The sequence below is a fragment of the Hydra vulgaris genome, chromosome 11 (assembly GCF_038396675.1).
Source record: "Hydra vulgaris chromosome 11, alternate assembly HydraT2T_AEP".
Classification (NCBI taxonomy): Eukaryota; Metazoa; Cnidaria; class Hydrozoa; order Anthoathecata; family Hydridae; genus Hydra; species Hydra vulgaris.
Genome location: NC_088930.1, coordinates 10,347,501 through 10,370,552, shown reverse-complemented (window position 1 = coordinate 10,370,552; position 23,052 = coordinate 10,347,501). Strand labels below are relative to the sequence as shown.

At 25.3% G+C, this 23,052-nt stretch overlaps 2 protein-coding genes across 2 annotated transcripts in view; both read left to right on the top strand.

Moving 5' to 3' along the window:
• The window catches only part of LOC100212965 (amyloid beta A4 precursor protein-binding family B member 1-interacting protein), a 44,624-nt gene that overhangs the window by 5,431 nt on the left and 16,141 nt on the right, over positions 1-23,052 (top strand). The window contains exons 3-8 of the mRNA XM_065810048.1: positions 7,120-7,150; positions 12,677-12,831; positions 13,024-13,170; positions 14,004-14,166; positions 18,163-18,284; positions 20,177-20,251. Of these exons, the coding sequence (XP_065666120.1) occupies positions 7,120-7,150; positions 12,677-12,831; positions 13,024-13,170; positions 14,004-14,166; positions 18,163-18,284; positions 20,177-20,251 (693 nt within the window). The remainder of the gene's footprint in view (positions 1-7,119; positions 7,151-12,676; positions 12,832-13,023; positions 13,171-14,003; positions 14,167-18,162; positions 18,285-20,176; positions 20,252-23,052) is intronic.
• On the top strand, positions 21,634-22,668 carry LOC136087393 (ras-related protein Rap-2a-like). Its single transcript, XM_065810049.1, has one exon. It carries the CDS (start codon positions 21,653-21,655, stop codon positions 22,424-22,426), a length of 774 nt encoding a protein of 257 aa, XP_065666121.1. The 5' UTR covers positions 21,634-21,652; the 3' UTR covers positions 22,427-22,668.

Below are 23,052 nucleotides of genomic sequence, written 5' to 3'. Positions count from 1 at the left end.
TATTAAATACTATTCAACATACCATAAGTCATGCTGTGACTCTCTCTTGATTTATTCAAAGATTCTTAAAGGAAATCTGACAATTGTCACACTGGAACATAATCAACTGAACTCCGCTTTAGTTTCTGGGGAAAAAATATGTTTTGGTTGCATAAGAAAAATCAAGGCTGTTGAAGAAGTTGAAAAGAGACAAGACCCAAGATTACGTATCGCCTGATAACTCTGTTATAAAAGTTAATAATCTAAATCCTTGTCTTATAAAATTTGGTGTTACCTATTAAAAGATCATCAAGCATGAGTATTTTACAAATAGGCAATAAGACAAAAAAAAAGTTGTTAAATGAATTGTTAAACGCATTTGAATAAGAAGAACCACAAATTCAAAAAAAAACACAAAGGAACCAACAAAGACAGTTGAAGGTAGGCTGCACATTCAGAAGCAACTCTTATTATGCAATCTTCAGAACTTTACCAGAAATGAATTGAAGAATCAAAGTCTAATGATATAGTTAAGGTGGCATTGACATCATTTGCTCTTTTAAGGCCAAAACATTGTGTACTTGCTGGAAAATATGGCACACACAATTTGTGTTTGTATCCACCATCAAAATCCAAGTCTTATGGTAAAAGCATTAACAAATGAATTAAAGTCAAAAGATCTGATGGCTTCAGGTGTATGTTTGTTAGAAAATAAAGCATGTATGTTTCATAAGTGTGAGAATTGTCCCGGAAAAGAAAGAATTAAAAAAAGATAAAATGACCTGGTAGGGAATTCAGCAAATGAAATAACTTATAAGCGATGACTGAAAACTGATAGATGCTCCTTAGAAACAATAGTTAAAAGTCTGATGAGTTTCTAGAAGAGTTAACAAACAACTCACAAAACATCAGTCAGCAAATCTTAGACATATTTTTTAAAGCAGCTAAAAGATAACCTGAAAGCAAATGAATGTATTATACAAATGGACTTCACTGAAAATTTTCCATTTGTCATTCAGGATGAAGTTCTGTTATCATATTTTTCCAAAAATCAGGCAAAAATCAGGCAATCTTTAAATGGAAACCTATCCCTAGAAAGCATATGTTATTTTGTTTTATCTGACAGTTTGCTTCACAATACTGAGGCAGTCTTTAGTTATGTTTCAAAAATCATATTGGTTCTGTAAGAAAAATATCTACAAGTTCAGAAGATCCGTTATTTTACTGATGATACAGGCAACCAGTATAAAAATAGGTAAGTTAATTTTTTAATTCAGGATTTTCAAAAAATTTTGATTAACCAATTTTAACCAAACCTTATTTAGCTCTTGAAATAATGTTTTTCAAGTTTGATAGTTAATTAATAATCACTATATAAATAGGTATATTTTTTCTTATTGTATTATAGGTTTAATTTGAAATACCTTTGTTTTTTATGAAAAAGACTTCGAACTGAAAGCATATTGGCATATTTTTGGCACTGCACATGGGAAAAGTGCATGTGATGGAGTAAATTATATTTAAAGTATCAGATTTAAACAATAATGAAGGTCTCTAAATAGTTACTGCCCCTTTATTTGTGCTCATATCTACTATGAAGACCAGATCAAGGATGGGTAATTAACCACATTATTGTTTTTATTAAGAAATAACTTATAATTAGTTGCACCTCTCATATGGGTCGATAGGCAGGTTGGAGAGGTGCTGATTTCCAATAATGTATTTGACACTTAATAATTGAAAATTAGGGTTATTTAAAAGTGCTGCCATTTTTGTTGTGAGTGCAACAAGTTAAAAATGTTTGCATTTTTAGATAGGTGGGTCTAATGGTCTTATATACTATTATTCTTAGATCAAAACAATGTGTTAGAAAAATTTACAAGCATCTTAAAATGTCTGAAAATTTGGCTTTTTAGGCAAATTTGCAATATATTTTTATATATATTTGAGTTCTAAACAGCAACATGTTGCTTATATTTTTCCCATTTATTGCAGACAATAGGAGCTAATTAAAAAACTAACCTGCAAAGGCTTGCTGACAAAAAATATTATGGTTACTTTTTGGTGTTTTTTAGCAATTTTCAGATTTTTTCCAAAGTTGAGGAGGTTAAAATTTTTTTCTAATATAATACAAGTTAATAAAAACCACTTTTTTAAAGGCAGAACTATCCAGATAATAGTTCTAGAAAAAATAAGACACTTAAGAGAAAAAAGTTATACAACTCTAAAGTAGTCTGTTTTGACTATTTGTAAATGGAGGGAAGCCAATGTGTTGTGTTTATAAGACTATAATTTCTGAACGAAATAAATGTAACTTTAATACAGCTTTAATATTTACATCTTAAAAAGTTTAAACCGCTTTAAAAACAATTTTAACTAATATAACAAAAATTACTGATAAATTCGGTATTTGAAAAAGGATTATATTTTCTAATATATTTTTTAATAATATTTTTTAAAACAATCTTATACTTAACATTATTTTGTTTGTTTATCACAAATATTTTTTTAATTTTTTATACATTTAATGAAATATTTTAAACAAAAATTTTGTCCCACACTCCGCTAAAGGGATTTATGGGAACAATTTATGGCTCTCGCAAAAGTATAATTTTTTCATGAATATAAATCACTTTCTTTTCTTCTCTATTTTTAGATATTGATTTTAAAAATTTTAAAATTCTAGTCTTCTGGTCAAGTCTTCATTGTATAAAAAAGACAAAGTTCAAGGTTAAGAATGCTTTTTTTTGCTTATAAATAGACAAGGTGCAAAAACGCATTGTAAACATAGTTGGACCTGCTCTAGCAGCCAACCTCCAACCATTATCACATCGCCGTAATGTTGCTTCTCTTTCTCTTTTCTACAAATACTATAATGGGCACTGCTCTAAATAGCTAGTGTCTCTTGTGCCATCTACTAAAATTCATTCTCGTGTTACTCGTCATTCAATTAAGTGTCATCCTTTTTCTGTAACTGTTCCTAAGTGCTCCAAAAGCGCTTATTTGTCTAGTTTTTTTCCTCGAACATCAGCTCTTTGTAATTCGCTTCCTTCATTTTGCTTTCCTGATTCATATAATTTGCAATCCTTTAAGTCGTCTGTCAATCGTTTTCTTTCAGTAACTTCCAACTTTAGTTAGTGGCTGCTTGCAGCCTTGTTGGAAGCGAAGATGTTTAAAAAAAAAAAAAATGCAATTGTTTATTTTTTTTGCATAACAGTCACTGATTTTTTTTTGTTTTGCATTTCAGTCTGACAAATAGCTAAAAATTGTAATTATATAAACACTTTTATTGTGGAATCTTTAAATTTTGTAATATTTCCTAAACCTCCTGCATTCTATTACAGTAAGAAAATATAAAATCCCCTGTGGCCGTGCCTGCTGTAAGGAAATTTGGCGGAAACATTTTCTTTAGACCATCAAAAAATGTTTTCCGATTATAACTTACCTTGAAGCTATTATTTTAATCATCAATTAACAAAAGTTTATTCGAATACAACATGTCTTTTTTAATTTATTTCTTCAGCATTGTTTTTTGCATCTGATCCACTAAATACGGGTTCTTTGTTTTGGCATCTACTTAATAGTTTATCATTTTATCAAACCGTAGTGGTAAAAGTTTCTAATTAAATATAAATTTGAAAAAATTTACTAACCTGCAATTAAAATTTTTAGTTTGACTTGATTTGAAAGATTTCATATTGTTTTTTACTACTAGAACCAGAAACATTTAATAACATGAACAATACAATAATCTACAACACCAGCTTTATAAATTATAAATACATAAATTTTAAAATACTATAAATCGTAAATTGTAAATTATATGATATAATGTAATGATATTTAATAACATTTTGAATTAAATCAAGACTTATTAGCGCACTGTTAACATAATTACAAGCGCACTATTAACTTACATTACATGCTTTTACAAGCGCACTATTAACTTAAATTACATGCAATTACAAGCGCACTATTAACTTACATTACATGCAATTACAAGCGCACTATTAACTTACATTACATACAATTACTTGCGCACTATTAATTTACTTTACATACAATTACTTGCTCACTATTAGCTTATATTACATACAATTACAAGCGCACTATTAACTTACATTACATAAAATTACAAGCTCACTATTAACACAATAAAGATTAAAAGATTAGTTTTGCATTTGACAAACTCAAAATGTCACTAATGTTGTCATCTTTTTAGGGGGTACACTAACAATAAGGCAAAAAGTATGTAGGTAATTTTTTATGAAAAAAGCAATATTCGCTGTATAAAAAAAAAGAAAAGGTTCTCAATTTCTGAGTTTGGGAGGTAAGGTAGCTTCAAGTGATTTCCAACCATCAATTCCAATCTTGAGTTTAGCTAGAGTTTCTAATTTTGAGTTTAGACCTCAAATTCTCAATCGAATTAAGATCAGATGGTTTGTGCTTAAAGTTAGGTATTCCAGCATTTTGAATACACAATGGTATGAAAAGTATATAGTGGCTTGAAAAATATTGATGTCATCTACAAGTTTTACTGATTTCTCAGTTAAAAGCATGTGTTTAAGTTTTTAAAATTGATATAAGTAATGTTAATATTATGTCACTATTCATCTATGAAAAAAATAGAAGCTTGAGATTTCAAGCTGTTTTTTAAAAGTTTTTAATTTTAGAGCAAATTTGCATGATTTTACACAATGTTACAAATATATTTATAAAAAAATGTTTAAAAAATATATTTATGCATGCAGTATGATTTGATTAATTTTGAAATATTTTTAAGTTCTAACGGTTGTATGGATATGTGCATACCAAGCACATATCCATACAACCGTTACAAAGATACTTTATTTTGTTTTTGTGTTATGAATGCATCATATGAACCTCACATGAAGTTCAAACTTCGATTAACTTCACTTTTTGAAAAATCTTAAATTTGCCAGCGTATTTTATTTAGTCATAACTTTTTGTACTTTTAATAAATTTCCCAAATAATAAAAATTAAGTTCATTAAATTACAAATTTTTTTTTTAACATTTTAAAAATCAATGTATATTCTTTTATTGCTTTTCTTCACTTTCGATCAATTAAAGAATTAATCAAAGAGAGGCTCATATTTAATCAAAGAATTAATCAAAGAGAGGTTCATATTTAATCAAAGAGTGCACTGAGAGGCTCATATTTAATCAAAGAGTGCACTGAGAGGCTCATATTTAATCAAAGAGTGCACTGAGAGGCTCATATTTAATCAAAGAGTGCACTGAGAGGCTCATATTTAATCAAAGAGTGCACTGAGAGGCTCATATTTAATCAAAGAGTGCACTGAGAGGCTCATATCTAATCAAAGAGTGCACTGAGAGGCTCATATTTAATCAAAGAGTGCACTGAGAGGCTCATATTTAATCAAAGAGTGCACTGAGAGGCTCATATTTAATCAAAGAGTGCACTGAGAGGCTCATATTTAATCAAAGAGTGTACTGAGAGGCTCATATTTAATCAAAGAGTGCACTGAGAGGCTCATATTTAATCAAAGAGTGCACTGAGAGGCTCATATTTAATCAAAGAGTGCACTGAGAGGCTCATATTTAATCAAAGAGTGTACTGAGAGGCTCATATTTAATCAAAGAGTGCACTGAGAGGCTCATATTTTGCGATACATAGTACAAGTATACCTTTATGAGCAATGTTGCTGCCCAAACAATATTAGAGTCTAAGTTAGAAAGATTAAGCCTACTAAATTTAAATTTAAATCTTACTAAAATTAAATGGCTTTCCTCAGAGAATGGTTTTTAAGAAAATAGGTTACACTCAGTAAATAGTTTATACCTCCCCAAAAACCTTTATACGGGATTAAATGTGATGAGCAAACAGCTAAGAGGTATACTAGAGAGAATTAATTTCTAAGTTGTGTCAAATGTCTTATCTAATCAGGTTTCTTCTTGAATAAGCTAAAAGTCACTCCTGAATAATCAAAAAGCCAAGTTATTGATGAACCACCAACATTTAGCTACTGCTGGGAGTGAAAAGCTAAATAATAGTTATTTTATTGCACACTATTTATTTAGTTGTTTTTCAAAACTACCTTAGCTTAGAATTCACCAGTATTGAATCCAATTCAAAATAAGAATAATCAACATGCAAAAAACTTATTAATCAATGAGATCAAAACCAATAATATATGTAAATAATATAATTAATTCTAAACTGATACACCAAAACATGTTGAAGAGTTCGTTAAACGAAATTGTGCATCAATGAGTGATTTAAACAATCAAAAGGATCTACAATTATTTCACTAATGCTTTATGCTTTTTAAGTTGTTGATTTTAATATTTTTTAAACCACGTTATCTTTTATTTTTTTCTTGTTATACGTTTTGGGTCATTGTTTAATTAAAAAAATATAATTTCCATCCAGAAATATGAGTCATACTCGGTTTTAATTGGTGCGCTAGAATATGCAGCATGTTTCTATTAAGTCCATTTTTAGTGATTTCTGCACCATTTTAGTCTCTTGCAACTGTTTTTTGTTTTAAAAAGGCTCCTTTGTTTGCCACCCTAAAGTAAAAACATTATCTTTGTTTTTACAACAACTATATTATTACATTAAGGTCTAAGATTTAAATTTAGCTTTTTTAATTCAGTATAAAATCAGAGTGCTAATTTAAGTATGCTTTTATATGTATGTATGTATGTATGTATGTATGTATGTATGTATGTATGTATGTATGTATGTATGTATGTATGTATGTATGTATGTATGTATGTATGTATGTATGTATGTATGTGTGTGTATGTATGTATGCATGTGTGTATGTATGTATGTATGTATGTATGTATGTATGTATGTATGTATGTATGTATGTATGTATGTATGTATGTATGTATGTATGTATGTATGTATGTATGTATGTATGTATGTATGTGTGTGTATGTATGTATGCATGTGTGTATGTATGTATGTATGTATGCATAATACATACATACACACATACATACATGCATATTGTGGTAAAAAAATCATAGTTGATGAATTTTTATATGATAAATTTAAAAACTATAAAATATGCAATTTCTTTTTGATTATAATGTTTCAGGTCATTTTATTTAATATATTTACAGCCTTTTATTTGTTTTTAAGGACTTACAACTGAACTTTGGTAATATAGAAGGTATGAATATTGTTTTCAATATTATATATGAACATTATCAAAAAAGTCACTATTTTTACTTTTGTGTATTTTCAAAAGAAAAATATTATTCTCAGTTAAGATTATTATTTGGGATTATTTTTGATAATTAGGACTGTAATAGTCCTAATTAACTCAAAAAATGACCTTTACAGGCAAAAATCATAAACCTCTGTGATATCCAATATTTTTACAAAAATAAAAAGTTTGTAGTATGTTTTTTTCTGCGTTTTATCATAGTTATTATTTTATTTTATCTAGCTATTTATATTATCTATTATTATAGGATTTGCTATCATTGAAAAGTTATTCCATATTTAATCATTACATAGTTTTTAGCATGTTACACATATGCCATATTTGTATGTTTTATAATTTTAAGCTAATATTTGAGTTCTGTTTTCTTGGGGTCTTCAAGATAAATTCCATCTTGAATATTATTCTCCTTTTTTTTTTGTTTATTATAGTTTTTATTATTTTTATTCTCTAGTTTTTGTCTTTATAATCATAATTATGATCATCACTCAACTGAACATCACTCAACTGAAACACTATTTTTTTATACACTATTACTTAAGCTTAGCAATGACAATTTGAACTCTTTGATAAATACCTTCAGAACTAATGTTACTTAATCTAAGTGCTGCCTTCGACACTATTGATCAGCAAAAACTACTTGGACTATTAACCAGTGAAATAGCTATAGTTGACTCCATTCGCAAGTGGTTCGAATCATTTTTAGTTGACCATACTCAAAAAGTTAAAATTGGTAACTCATATTCCACGAACCAAAATGTAAAATAGGAGCACCACAAGGTAGAGTCCTGGGTCTAAAACTCTTTAATATCATATGAGACCACTATACAAATATCTGAACATAATCAATGTAAAAACTTTTGGATACTCAGATGATCATCAAACTCTAAATGCATTTCCTAGATATACCAAAATGTCTTGAATATATATCTAAATAGATAAGTGAATCATTCTTATGTATTAACCAATCAGAAAAAAAAAAAAATTATGGCACCACCTAGTATTCAAAAAGATATTATTATTAAAGGTACTTTTATTAACAAGGAGTGCATTATATTTGTTAACTCAGCAAAACGTTTAGGGGTGATACTTGACAATGAATTATCTTTAAAAACACAAATAAATAAGATTGTTAAAAACTGCTACAATATATTGAGTAAAATATCCAAAGCAAAACAATTCTTATTATGCAATTTAATTCACTAATCAATGTCAGAAAGAACACTAAAATTAAAGGAAACACAATGCAGCAATCGTTTTGGTAATCGAGTATTATCCCACTATGGTCCTAAACTTTGGAATATACTTCCAAATAACATCCCTGACAAGAAAAACATAACTATTTATAAGAACAAACTAAAATCTTATTTAATGATGAATGGTGAACTATTCCACCAGAAAACTCTTGAATATTAAATTAAAAACTCTTGAACATTAATATTAAAATTTTTTTTTACTGTTTTAATTATTGTATATACATTTTGCAAAAAATGAAATTCCCTTTAATTTCAAACACTGTTTTTTGTTTAGTTTTATTATTTATTAATTTTACTTTTTTTGTTTATTCGAATTTTATGCTACATCTTGCTATACAATCTTCTGAAGATTTTCTTATGTCTGAATTATATCAATAAAATAAGCCAATTACAGACATACTTTATATCTGAAGATATTATTAACTTATGAACAAGCCAATTACAGACATACTTTATATCTGAAGATATTATTAACTTATGAACAAGCCAATTACAGACATACTTTATATCTGAAGATATTATTAACTTATGAACAAGCCAATTACAGACATACTTTATATCTGAAGATATTATTAACTTATGAACAAGCCAATTACAGACATACTTTATATCTGAAGATATTATTAACTTATGAACAAGCCAATTACAGACATACTTTATATCTGAAGATATTATTAACTTATGAACAAGCCAATTACAGACATACTTTATATCTGAAGATATTATTAACTTATGAACAAGCCAATTACAGACATACTTTATATCTGAAGATATTATTAACTTATGAACAAGCCAATTACAGACATACTTTATATCTGAAGATATTATTAACTTATGAACAAGCCAATTACAGACATACTTTATATCTGAAGATATTATTAACTTATGAACAAGCCAATTACAGACATACTTTATAATTTAATAAAATGCATTTGGATATAAATTGCTTATGAATAATTTATATCCAAAAAAATTATTTAGCATAGGAACAGTCATAAAAAAATAAAAACACGAATAGTCATCAAGATTAATCCAAAATAGCTTCCTTTATTAACTTTTTTGCATACCAAAGTACTACTCCACTGCTGATTTGGTGGTGGTAGGATTTAAGCTGGTATTGCGCAACAGTCCAGGTTTTAATATTTTGTTTGGCGCTTTAACCAACTGAGCTATCTAGCCACAAATCACATTACTTTTGGTTCAAATGCTATGTTAGATTATGTGTTGTGCCTTGCTTTGAGAAATATCACTCTGTATTAAAATATAGATTTTAAGATATATTATAACATCTTCTTGTAGCATTATCCTTGTCATATCATGCTTGATTAATAGTTAGAATCTTTAAGCAAAAAGGATTTCTTTTAAATCTTGGATCCACCACTTTGCTCCAAGAAGGACTCCATCTCTATTCTGTAATAAAGCAATTTGCTTTATTAACTTTTTATTAACTTTATTAACTTTTATTAACTTTAGTCAAAAATGAAAAGCATCAAGTTTATTTCATTTATATATATATATATATATATATATATATATATATATATATATATATATATATATATATATATATATATATATATATATATATGTATATATATATATATATATATCTATCTATATATATACATACATATATATATATATATATATATATATATATATATATATATATATATATATATATATATACATATATATATATATATATATATATATATATATATATATATATATATATATATATATATATATAAATAAAAATTAGTAAAAAACACTTATCTAACTTTTATCTTCGACTTGAAGTTTCACCATTGCTGGATCATCAGGAAGATATATATATATATATATATATAAATATTATATATATATAAATATATATATATATATACATATACATATTTATATATATATACATATATATATATATATATATATATATATATATATATATATATATATATATATATTACTGTTAGCGGTGGTTTTTACTACTTTGTAGGTAAAATTTTAGTTAGAGGAAATATAAATTTTTAGGAAAATACTTTGTTTGTTACCTGCAAGTAGTAGCTTGCAGAAAAATTTTTATTTGTTTAAAACATCATAATCAAATACTTTTTGTGATGCAAAAAACAAACAAATTGCATTAGTTATGGCAACAACTCTTCTCTCAGTATTCTTTCATGTTTTGTTTTCTTTCTCAATAAACTAAAAAAGCTATAAATTGCACGTTTTCTTTTTTTTAAATTTAAAGTTCCTTTATTGTTTAAATTATATATATATATTCTTTTATTTTGGTAATCAAGCAAGATGAAGTGGAAATATATAATATCATTTATTAAAGAAAAAAGAATATCAAGTGAAAATTTAAAGGATGAGCTATTGAATGTAGTTATTAGACTGGAGGACCTAGACAGATAATATTATGTGAATGATTTAAAAGAAGATCTCATGTAACATGTAAACCTAAACCATCAAAAATGATCAACTCTGCAATCATAATAGATGAACAAGTAATCTCTAAGGAGCCCTTAAACTTGGATTCTCAACACTGCACTGCTAGGTCAAGTCTTTTGATTATATACGTGGCCATTTTTTCGTTATACTGAAAAATTGCTGGAATACATTACTGCAACATATTATTAGAGCAAGTTACTGAAACATTTACATTTACTGAGACAAGTTACTGCTGCATAAAATAACAATAATCTAACTTTACTTTGTGAAAAGGTTTCTTAATATTCTGCTCTCATATTTTACCATATATTTTTATATTCTTTTAATACTAATGATACTCAAGTAGGTTCCTTTTTTTTTTCCATCTTCATTAGGTATCCTTTCATCAGAATTCTTTGTCGCTGTACACTGAACATAAAAAGAAGTTTTTGGTAATAACTATTGTTAGAGACATTATTATCAGTTTTAAGAAGTGTTGGCACACTTATTACTTAAGGACAATGATATTTTAATGAAGAAGATTGTATAATGGCAAAAATGTTTGGATTGCTTTTATAGGTGTTTTTACAAACTTCATCACTAACATTACATGATACAAACTTTATTATTTTGTAATAGTATTTTAATATAAGATTTTTTTAATTTAAAGATAAGAGAGGCTATATTGAAGGCAATAGTTTAAAAAATTTCCAGGTCTGGTGAAGACTTCCAAGATGAAACTTTTAAAGTGAATACTTATGGAATTGATACAGGATCTGAATTTTTGAAAATTTGTTTAAATATCTCTTCAAAAAGTAAATATACAAGAATCTCATAAAAATTTTAAATATACAAGAATCTTATACTAAAATGATCTGCAATTAAGTAATAAATATTTTCATGCTTTAAATATAAAGTTGGTTGTTATTTATTTTGGGAAAGAAACTGCAACATTAACTCATCCTTGCCCCTGCTAGCAAAGGTGATTTCAAAGTTTTGATTTTCAGGTTGAACATAGAATATGTTCTAGAATGATTATCAGCTTAGAATGATTAGATTATCAACTAGTAATTGCAATAATGCTTGAAAAAATAAAATTAAAAAAGTAAAATTATCTGCTGCATCATAACTTGTATTGGTTTGCTAGTTATAATGCAGCATATAATTTTTTGCTTTTATTTTACTTTTATATTTACCCAATGAATTTAAAAGTTTTTTTCCATGAAGCTACATCTTCTCAGTGAAAATATTATTAGGCTTTTTAATTGTCTTGTTAATACTTAAAATCTTAGGAATTTTTTTTTTAAAGCTGGTATGTGGAATGTACTACTGAGGTACAGTAAGGATGTGGAATGTACTACTGGGGTTTCAAAGCTCAGATCTTTAATTTAATAGAGAAAAATGTTTAAAACTTTTTGAAAATGTTTATTTCAAGGACTTCAGTTCAAGTTTTATTCACTTAAGATTAATAAGGATTTATTTCTCCTCCTTGTTTCTTGTCCAAACATTAAAATTTTTGAGAGAAGTTAAAGGTAGTTTTTTAGTTTTGCATAAAATGTAACTGATGTTGTCATAATTAAATGGCTGACTGCAAGAACTTTAGGACATACATTAGCTGAGGAATTAGCAGTTAGTATCTAAGGAAATTTATTATAGCATAAATAAGTCTTTCTCATTATTTGTCTACTCTTTTTTTGTTGTGTTTTGTTTAAACTGAGCGAAATATATTAACAACCTTGTAATAATGCAATGTAATAATTTAAATTGACTGTCATAATTTTAGAAGCTCCTGAAGTTGATTTGGATGCTTTGCTGGAAGATTTGTGTGCTATGGAGCGTAATATTGAATCAAATTCTACTAATTTAAAAAAAAACAATATGACCTGTAATGAAGAGAAAAAACAACAATTAGTTCAATCAAACAGTTCCAACTCATCGGTAATATTTAAAAACTTATGTTAAAATTTTTTTTCTATTAAGTTTTTATTTCTGATTATTTTTGCAATTAAAGGGCAAGAAATAATGAATTTTTTTTTCATTGTTTTTCATCTCTGTATTTTATTATTGAATTTTTTATATATCTATTATTAGTAAATGTGCTTATTGTTTAATTTTACGTGCTTGTTTAAGGTTAATTATGACGTGAAAGTAAGATTAGAAAGTCTTCAGACTGACATGGTAGCACAAGAACTATCAATAGAAGAACAAGAAGCCAAATTAAAAAGTGAAAAAATTAGAATAGCACTTGAGAAAATGAAAGCTGCAAATGTTCAAAAAGTATATATTTTAAAAACTTTTTGTAAATATTTGTTAAATATTGATTTGTTTTATAAGTTCTTTTTTTTTATAACAAATTTATAACATAAATGTAATTTGTTTGTTGATACAAATATAGGGACCTACAAAATGATTTGATTAAATAGGTGTATTGGTTTGTGTTTTGTTTCTTAATTTGAAGGTATTTGTTTCCCAAGTTGAGGGTATTTTTTAGGGTCTTGACCAAAGCAATTAATATAAAAGTCTTTTGAGACTACATTATTAACTGACATGTTTGACTAGCGATATAATCTAAAATTCTTTTAAGTTTTTATTTCTAATCATTTATTTTGTCTTTAATTTTTATGAGCTATGGCAAAGTAGTTAGAGTTCTGGCTCAGAAACCAAGAGGTTCCAGGTTCAACACCGGCTCTAGCCCAATAAATCACATTGGTACAGAAGAAGTCGAGAACTTCTAGTTAAATACTCTCCTACTGTGCTCTGTGATTAGAATGTAAGGACTTCTGGGAGCACCTAAATAATTGCGGGAAAAATAAAAATCATTTATCTAAAGTTTAAAAAAAAAGTTTTGTTTCTCTGCAGTCTTATTTTTTTTGTGTTTCAGAATTATGACATTGAAAAAAAGTTTTAAAAACATTAAAATATATTAAAAAAATTAGTAACCTCAGCTGTAGTGGTATTCCCCTGGGAGTTAACTGTAGTGGTGAAAAATAAACACCTCTTTACCTCCCTGAGGCATTAGGGAGGTAAAGAGGTGTTTTTCAACACCTATTTACTTCCCAAGTTTTTAAAAAATGTTGTTTTATTTTTCAATTTATTTTAAAATTGTTTAGCTGTTCGTCAAAGTCTTCAATGAGCCTTTAAAAACATCAAAAACTTGGGCGATAGACCAAACGTGGTCTGCTCGAGATCTTGTTCAAAAAATGATGAGTAAAGATGATGTTGAAGTTGGTCCAAATTGGTGTATTCTTGAAAAGTTACCTGGCCTGAGTATGGGTAAGAGCTTTATTTCGTCATCATTTATTATTCTTTCATGGTATGTTTTTATATGCTAAATCAATGCAATGTTTTATTTTTGTTCAATATTTCTCCAACCAATTAATGCATTTTTTGTGTAAATATACTGTCCTGGTCCTGCTGGTGCAGATAGAAGAAACAAAAAATGACTGATCAAACAGTTAACACAAAACTGTCATCAAAGAGGACATTTCTTCTTAAACCGAGTACTTATCACTTGGAATAAAGTACTAGAAAAAAACTCAATGTCAAAAAAACATCAAAAACAGCTAGCACATTTAAAATTGGATGTCCACATAAAAATAATATAAAACTATTTATATACAATCCAGCTGTAATAGTTGGCCTTATTCTTTTGGCCAACTCCGCTTTAAGCTGCAGCTTATACTTATAATTATTATTATCATTATTATTATTACTATTTAATAATTTATAATAATAAGTTTAAGCTTTTTTTAAGTTGTATGATCCTTTTTAACAAACTTTCTGTTTAAATCCAAATATAATAAATATCTTTTCCCCAAGGAAGATATTTGTAGTTAGTTACCCATCCTATCCCTATGATGCATTACAAAATGGTGGACGCAAATAAAAATGTTTTAAATGTAAAATTAGAGTTATTTTTCTGAGATTAGAATGACTTAAAAATTCAAATAAAAATTATAATTTTGAGTTTTGTTAACTGGACAAAAAAAAACTTTAAAAATAAAAATAAACTTTTTACTACAAAATATATTTAGGTTAAAATAATTAATTAATGGGTGATAAGTAATTATTCAAAATGACTTCATTTTGAAATAGTTCAATTATGTGGTTTTTATTAATAAACTAGATTTAACACACTTCAAAAATACATATTATGTCTATGTTTTAAAATAATTATGTATTATTATTTTAAAAGTTTTAATTATAAACCATGACTGCAAAAGAGTTCTTAAGAAAATGTGTGTTCGAGTTTTGTGAAAATAATATGAATAGAGGAAACAAGTATGCAGTTGATTATTTTGTTGAAAGAAATGGTGCGAGAAAAAAATTTTGTTTCCTTTATATGAATTTCAAGCAGTGGCGTAGTTATTAGATTAGAGGACCCCCCCCCCCCCCTTCCTTCAAAACCTGTCATTAGGGCCTTAAAATCTTTTTCCACTTGGTATTACTTTTTTTAAAAAAAAAAAAAAAACTCCTTAAATTTGCAAAAGGACCCCTAAATTTCCATATGGGCCCCCTAAAATTGCTTATTATATATATTTAAAAGAATCACAACAGTAAAATTTATTTTATTTTACCTGTGTAAATTATTATTTTAAAATGATTTAGAAAACAACAATAAGGCAATATCATGATATTCTGTTGTTGTTCTCTATCTCTATGTTCTGTTAATTCTGTTGTTTTAGACAGGGTCGCTACCAAATCAAAGAAAATCGGAAAAATTCAGATACAACCAGCAAAAATCAGGGAAATTTAGATACAGTTAAGGAAAATCAGAAGGAAAATATTAATTTAGTTAAAGATCTGTGAATATTGATGTTAATAATTAGAAATATTAGGACTTGAAGTGCAGAAAAAGGATTTAAGTAAAGTATGTAAAACATACAATAAGGAATTTATATTCACTAAGGTGGCGACAAACAGACATCTATCTGTGAAACTTCTCTTAAATAAAACTCCCATGTATCATGATCACAAATTAGTACCATGTATCATGGTCACGAATTATTACTATGTATCATGATCACAAATTAATATCATGCATCATGATCACAAGTTAATACCATGTAACATGATCATGAATTAGTACCATGTATCATGATCACGAATTAATACCATGATATTATCATGATAGCAAATTAATACCATGTAACATGATCATGAATGAATAGCATGTATCATGATCACAAATTAATACCATGTAACATGATCATGCATCATTATCCTAGACTTCCATAAAGAAACTTTCCTTAAGTAATGTCAAATAAGTCACTATGCATTAGGTAGTTGATACACACAAATAGGGCCTAGTCTATTTTTTATTCAGGAGACTTCTTTGCAAAAAACCTAGTGCAGGTATTCGCATAAAGAAATTATTTTTTCAATAGTGAAAAGTTTAGTAGACTTTGGCAAGGAAATTGCATTTTGTTTCTGATTGAGAAAATTCAGAATCCAATTGAAAGTAGAAAAGCTATGGTTGATGTGTCTAAAGTGGTACTTACAATTACATCAAATGTGTGCTTTCTTAAGTCTTATACCTACCCCAAGCAATTCCGAACTTCCAATAAATGGAGCTAAATTCTTTGAATTTACTGAAGCTTTTAGGTACAAAAAGGATATTGAAAGCAGTTATCCTTGCTATTTGTTTGAAAGTTATTTTAAAGTTGAAATTTGTTTAATGTCATATAGTAAGAAAATCTGTCATGACTTATAGATTTGCTTCTCATTACATTTGCCCAGAGAAATTGTGTTTTGTACTTTTTTTTAAAGTAATTGGGTATGCTGCTTCTGACATAAATAATTATTATGATTGTAAAAGCGTATTAAGAAAAATGTTTTTGTTATATATAATGGAATTATATATATATTTTTTATCCATTTATTTACCATAAAATCAAAAATTACAAATTTAATTATAATTTACAAAGTTAGGTTCGGTGTCACTTATATAGTTAAAAACTAGTCAATGGAGTGACACTTAAATAAAATAAACAAATAAAATTAAATAATATTAAGACAAGGAAATAATAAAGAAAATAAACCACATAAATACAAGTAAAAGAATATTAAAACAGTATTTAATTTAAGATGTTTGCATTTAGTTTAATTTGTGTTCATAGTTTTGAATCTTTTTTCTTTTAATTGAAATTTAAAAAAAATCTATGATTAAATTACCTATGTTATCACTATATCAACATTTAACCACAATAATTTTTTCTAATAACTGTTTTATAGTGTATATAAATGTATAAAAACACAAATATCAAATTTTATTTTAATGGGATTTTCAGATTTGAAAAAATAAAAAAATAAAAAAAATTACTTAGTTGGGGGCTCCAGGAGGCTAGTTAAGTACATGATTTTTTTTGAAGTAGTTTTATTGCAGGTTCTTTCAAATGTTTTTTGAATTAAAAGGTTATTGGTGGTTAACACTTTTTTTTTTTAGGAGAAGAGGGTCTTTCTTTTTTAAAGAATTTTACCAAGTAAAATTTTTTAAAATTGGCTTTAGTTTTGAAATTTAATATAGTGTGAAATAGAATGCTGTTTTATTAAGTGACATCTATTATACTTTTAATTAAAATGTTTAAAGAAATAAATAATTTTATGTAATAAATAGTCACCTGAAGATATAAGTTTTAAGAAATAAATATTTTTATGTAAAAGTATATTAAATAATATTTATATTGATAATGTAAACAAGAAAACAAATAGCAATCATGTATTATGTAATCTAATTATAACAATAAACTTGTATACTTTTAACAATAAACTTGTATACTTTTAATGTTTAATTAAATTAAGTTTAATCTAATCATAACAATAAACTTGTATACTTTTAATGTTTTATTAAAACCTAAAAAAAAAGCTGTCATAGTTTTTAATATGTAGTTATATATTTGTAAAACTACATATAACAAGATGACATCAAAGTTCACCGTAAATTTCAAGTGGAAAAGAAAATTCAGACATTGTTAGAAACATTAACAAGATTAAGTGAAAAAATTAACTTAATTAAAATACCACGAGAAAAATTATTTATAACTACATGGATTAGTGGTTAGACATAAAAAACAAGTTTTCAATCTATTTAAATTTCTTTTTTTTGTTTTGTTTTTCTAAAAGAATAAAAATTGCTCAAATATTGAGTTTTTTATATATTTTTATATATTATTTTATATATTAAATATTATATTTTTAATACGATTGCATTTTATATTTTTGTATACTATATATTTTTGTAAAAACATATTATGTTTACTTCTTTTTTAGAACGCATTATGGAAGATCATGAGAATATTTTACAAACAGTTTTGGATTGGACAAGAGATACCCAAAATTTGTTAGTGTTTCTTAATCGAAGAGATAAGTACCAACTTTTCAGAAATCCACAGGTGCATCTGCGGTTTTTCTTTTAACAATATACATATATGTATATATATATATATATATATATATATATATATATATATATATATATATATATATATATATATATATATATATATATATATATATATATATAAATGGTACTAGAGAGAGAGAGAGAAAGCCAGAGAGATAGAGGGAGTTATATTTTATTTTTGTACTTGTAGTCTATGTAGTCATTGTTATTATTATTGTTATAAGTAAAGTTGTTAGGCATCTCCTTTTTTATTTTATTTTATTTTTGATATCTAATAAAATTTATTTTATCAGATTAAAAATACTTTATCTGATGTTAATAACTTCTTTAGCAAAAGATTCAAATAATTGCACATAATTTAACATAATCAATAAAAATAATTTCCCGTTTAATTAGTACTAGTCTTGTATATAATTATAATAAAAAAGTAATAATACAATTGCTTATTAAAAATTTATATTTATTGTAATCATTATTATAATTTTTTAGGTTACTTAGTTGTAATGTTTTTTTTTAATTAAAATTTTTTTTTTTTACTTTTGACATACCAAAGGATTTTGAAACCTTTGATGTCTAAAATATAAAAAAGGTTACAATAGGCCAGACATTCTCAATGAGTTATATCTAATTAAAAACAGCAAAAATATTCATTTTTTTAAAATTTTCTAAAAGATTCAATTGGTTGAATTTAATGAAACTGTTTTATTGTTTAATTTATCAAATCATTTTATTGGTTACTTATTGAAATTGTTTTATCAAATTATTTTAATGGTTATTTTATTGAAACTGTTTTGTCATTTTGAATTGGATCAAACTTTTCTATTGGTTTAATCTTTTAATTGGTTTAAAGTTATTCTATCAGTTGAATAAATGAAACAATGAAAAAAACAAATCTGAATTTTCATCATTAAATATTAAAAGTTTAACAATTTTGAAAAAAAGTAAAAAAAAAATCATGTTTTTTTTTTAAAATAAGTTATTAAATATTATTTTTAAATAAGTAGACATATCAACAAAATTTATTAATATAAATCAAAATTCTCAAGTACAAACATGTTTATAAAATTTATGAAAGTTTTTATTTGTTTTAAATGTTTTTAAATATATTTAAAAACATTTATAAGTAATTATTTAACTGATAATATATTATTTTTTAAAGTAATTATTTAATTGATAATATATTATTAATTAAATAATTACTTATCAAATATTTAAAATAATATATAGTGTTCAAATAAATTTTCATTGCATTTAAACATATTTGTAGAAGAAAGAAAAAGTGGGAAGGAGTTTTTATTTTCTCAGCAGTTGTTGCATACTCTAACTAAATTAAATTAGTTGTTGAAAGTTGTTGCATTTAAAAATTGTTAACACAAACCACACACACTCCACAATAGCTAATTAGATTATTGTTCTGCTCTTAAAAATTCTTGTGGATAGTTGATGTCATAGCTCATTCAAAGATGATTTTTATAAAGAAAAAAATAGACAATGAAATAATTGAACAATAAAAACATAATTTATAAGAATGGTTATAACTACTCCCTCTGTTGTTTCAAATTTTTGAAATAAACATTTGTCTTTTTTTTTTTTTTTAATATACTTGTGAAATAAAGAAAATGTTGTTTTAACATTTATTAGGTTTTTAAGTGATTCATAATAAAATAAAATTTTTCATAGTTTATTTTATCTTTTAAGATAATAGAGTTATATATTTTTTATATGATATTTTACTATATATTATACAAAATTGCTTTTTTAATTATATAATTATTTGTTTTTATATAATATATTTTTTATGTAATATAATTTATTACTGATGTAATTATATAATGAAGTATTTGTTTATATAATTACTAGTTTATTATTTTTTTGTTTCAGAACTTTCTGCTTTCCAACAGCCATTCAGCTGAAGATACTAAATTGGCAGAAAAGAGCAAAGACCTTTTGCTTTCTGTAAGTGAGTTTAAGCCCTTTTTTAAAAAGAATTATCAACATCCTGTTCCTTTCTTTTATAATTTGTTTTGAACTGTGTGGGCATATAAAGATTATTAATTATCACAGGACACTTAAATATGAAACCAACTTTATTCATATTTAGTTCTTTTGTAGAGTTTAAAATATGATTTTGAAATCATCTTGAAGTAAGATATTTAATAAAAATTCTAAAGATTATTGCTGATTACCTACTTTAAGAATAGGTTTTCAAGATTAGTAGTGAGAAAGCAATTTTAATAATTTTCTTTATGAATTCAATGTTTGTAAAAATGAAAAATTATAAAATTTGAATTAGTTCATATTGAATTATGCAACATTTAATCATTTTTGTCTTTTTCACTTAGTTTATATCATCTTTATAAATATATATATATATATATATATATATATATATATATATATATATATATATATATATATATATATATATATATATATATATATATATATATATATATATACTACATTATAATTTTGTATGATAATATATGTATTTTTTTAGTGTTGTTTTGATCTTAATATTTAATAAATATTTTATATTTTAAATTATACTCATATTTTTATATTCATATTATTATAGTAGGTTTTGTCTAATATATACTTTTAATAATGCTTAATATATATATCCTTATATATACTAATTTATATATATTAAATATATTATAATATAAAAAGTGTTATAACTATTAATGTTATTTTAACTTTTCATAATTTATTATTTAGTAAATATTTTATATTGTATTCATATCTTTTTATATAAAGTTTTGCTAAATTTTTTGAACTGATTATGATGATTATGCTTAATGATTTTGCTGCTATTAAATTTAATCCTATTAAATTCCGTCTTTTATTATAATAATTCTTTTTTTTTTTTTCAAAAAAGTTTTATTCAGTTAGGTGTAAGCAAACGGTGATAAAAATTATGTCAAAAATTAAATTTGTAAAAATTTTAATGGTTGTTTTTTTCTGCTTAATTATTTATTTTTTGTTAAATTTTAAGACAGGATATTCAATTCATTAGTTAGTGATATCATTCTATGCAAGTTGTTTCTTTATGAGATAATTTTTTTGTTTTAAGTGTTGGAAGGGCATATTTTAAATGAGTTGAATCATGTTATTAAATCCGATATAAATTTATACAAACTTTTTTTTTATTCAAATAACATATCATAACTGTTAAAAAGGAAAGCAACCACCTGTTTTTCAGGGTGTCCTTTTTTTTTTGAGTTTTTTTCTCTCCTGGGACTAACATTTTTGTTTTGTCACATTGTGACATTAGTTATGCTATTAACTAAAGTAAAATATTTAATATTTTAGGCATAATTTTAGCTATACACACTGTAATAATATTGTGTCGGTATGCATTTTAATGTAATGAATTTAATTAAAGAAATATTTCGAAAAGAAAAGCGAGAGATGCGAAAAGAAAAAACAGTTAAGATTTTAGTTATGGGAAAAAGTGGCGTTGGGAAAACATCTGTTATAAAACAGCTTTGTTGTAACCAAGATTTGTTTAAAAATATTCCCACCTGCTATGATATTTATAGAGAAAAAGTTTTAGTTGATGATTATGATACTACAATGGAGTTTATGGATTTCGGAGGAACTGATATGTTTCCAAAAATGCGTGATATATTTATTCAGAGAGCTGATATATTTATGCTTGTTTATTCTTGTGATGATAAAGAAAGTTTCATTCGGGTTAATGAACTCCGTGGAATTATTTCAAAAGTAAAAAATAAGCACTATACTGAAATTCCAATTATTGTAGTACGCAATAAAACAGACCTACTGCGTAAATCTAAAAAAGAACGTCTTCAGAAAAAATCACTCATGCAGAATTTTTATGTAACTCATGATGTATCCACAGTTACAGGAATCAAAATAAATGAAATAATGGACAGTCTAATAAAAGAATCAAAATTTATTGGCAATTCTGAGGACTTAAAAAGTTTACAATATAGCGGAAGATATATTTATGATGAAAAAAAAGATAGTATTATAAAAAGTGAACAGTATCATAAATCACCTACTTTGTTTCGTAATAAAGAGACATCTGATGAAAAAATGCAAAGAAGGCGTACTCTAAGTATACGGCGTGACTCTCGTAATAGGTTTTCAGCTCTATTGTAACTAGAGTATAAATATTTTTTAAAATAATAGTGTATTTATTGAATTATTGCTAATTTGTTGTTATAATGTGTACTATAATATTTATGCCCTATTAATAATATATATTTATAACGTGTGTTTATAGTATGTATTTAAGATATATCCTATAATCACTTAATATTGTAATAAATTTATATATTCAAATTATTTATATTAATCAAATTATTTGTTTTAGTAATGAAAAGTGAGGTCACTTTTAAAAACAGTTGTTTTTCTTGTATTAATATTAGAGTTCATGACACATAAATTTATATCTTTATATTTTTTATTTTATCATATATTATTAACATAATAGCTTACATAAATTTCAACACTAAATCATTGTAGGATTAAAAATAAGACAGCAAAAATACATTATAAGTTAAATGTAATAACACATAATATATTATAAATTGTTGCTTTCTGCAATAGTATCAATAAGACATTGTAACAATATATGTGAACCACAATTGAAATTTGATAATACATCGTGTGAGACTTTTGAAAAATATGTTCTAAATTTAGTAAGAATTTATGTGAGACATTGAAAGAATACATGTGAAATATATAGGAATATATTTGAGAAATTGTATGTATATATGTGAAAC

Coding starts and splice junctions, on each gene's coding strand:
- LOC136087393 (XM_065810049.1), top strand. CDS start 21,653: ATGCATTTTAATGTAATGAATTTAATTAAAGAAATATTTCGAAAAGAA.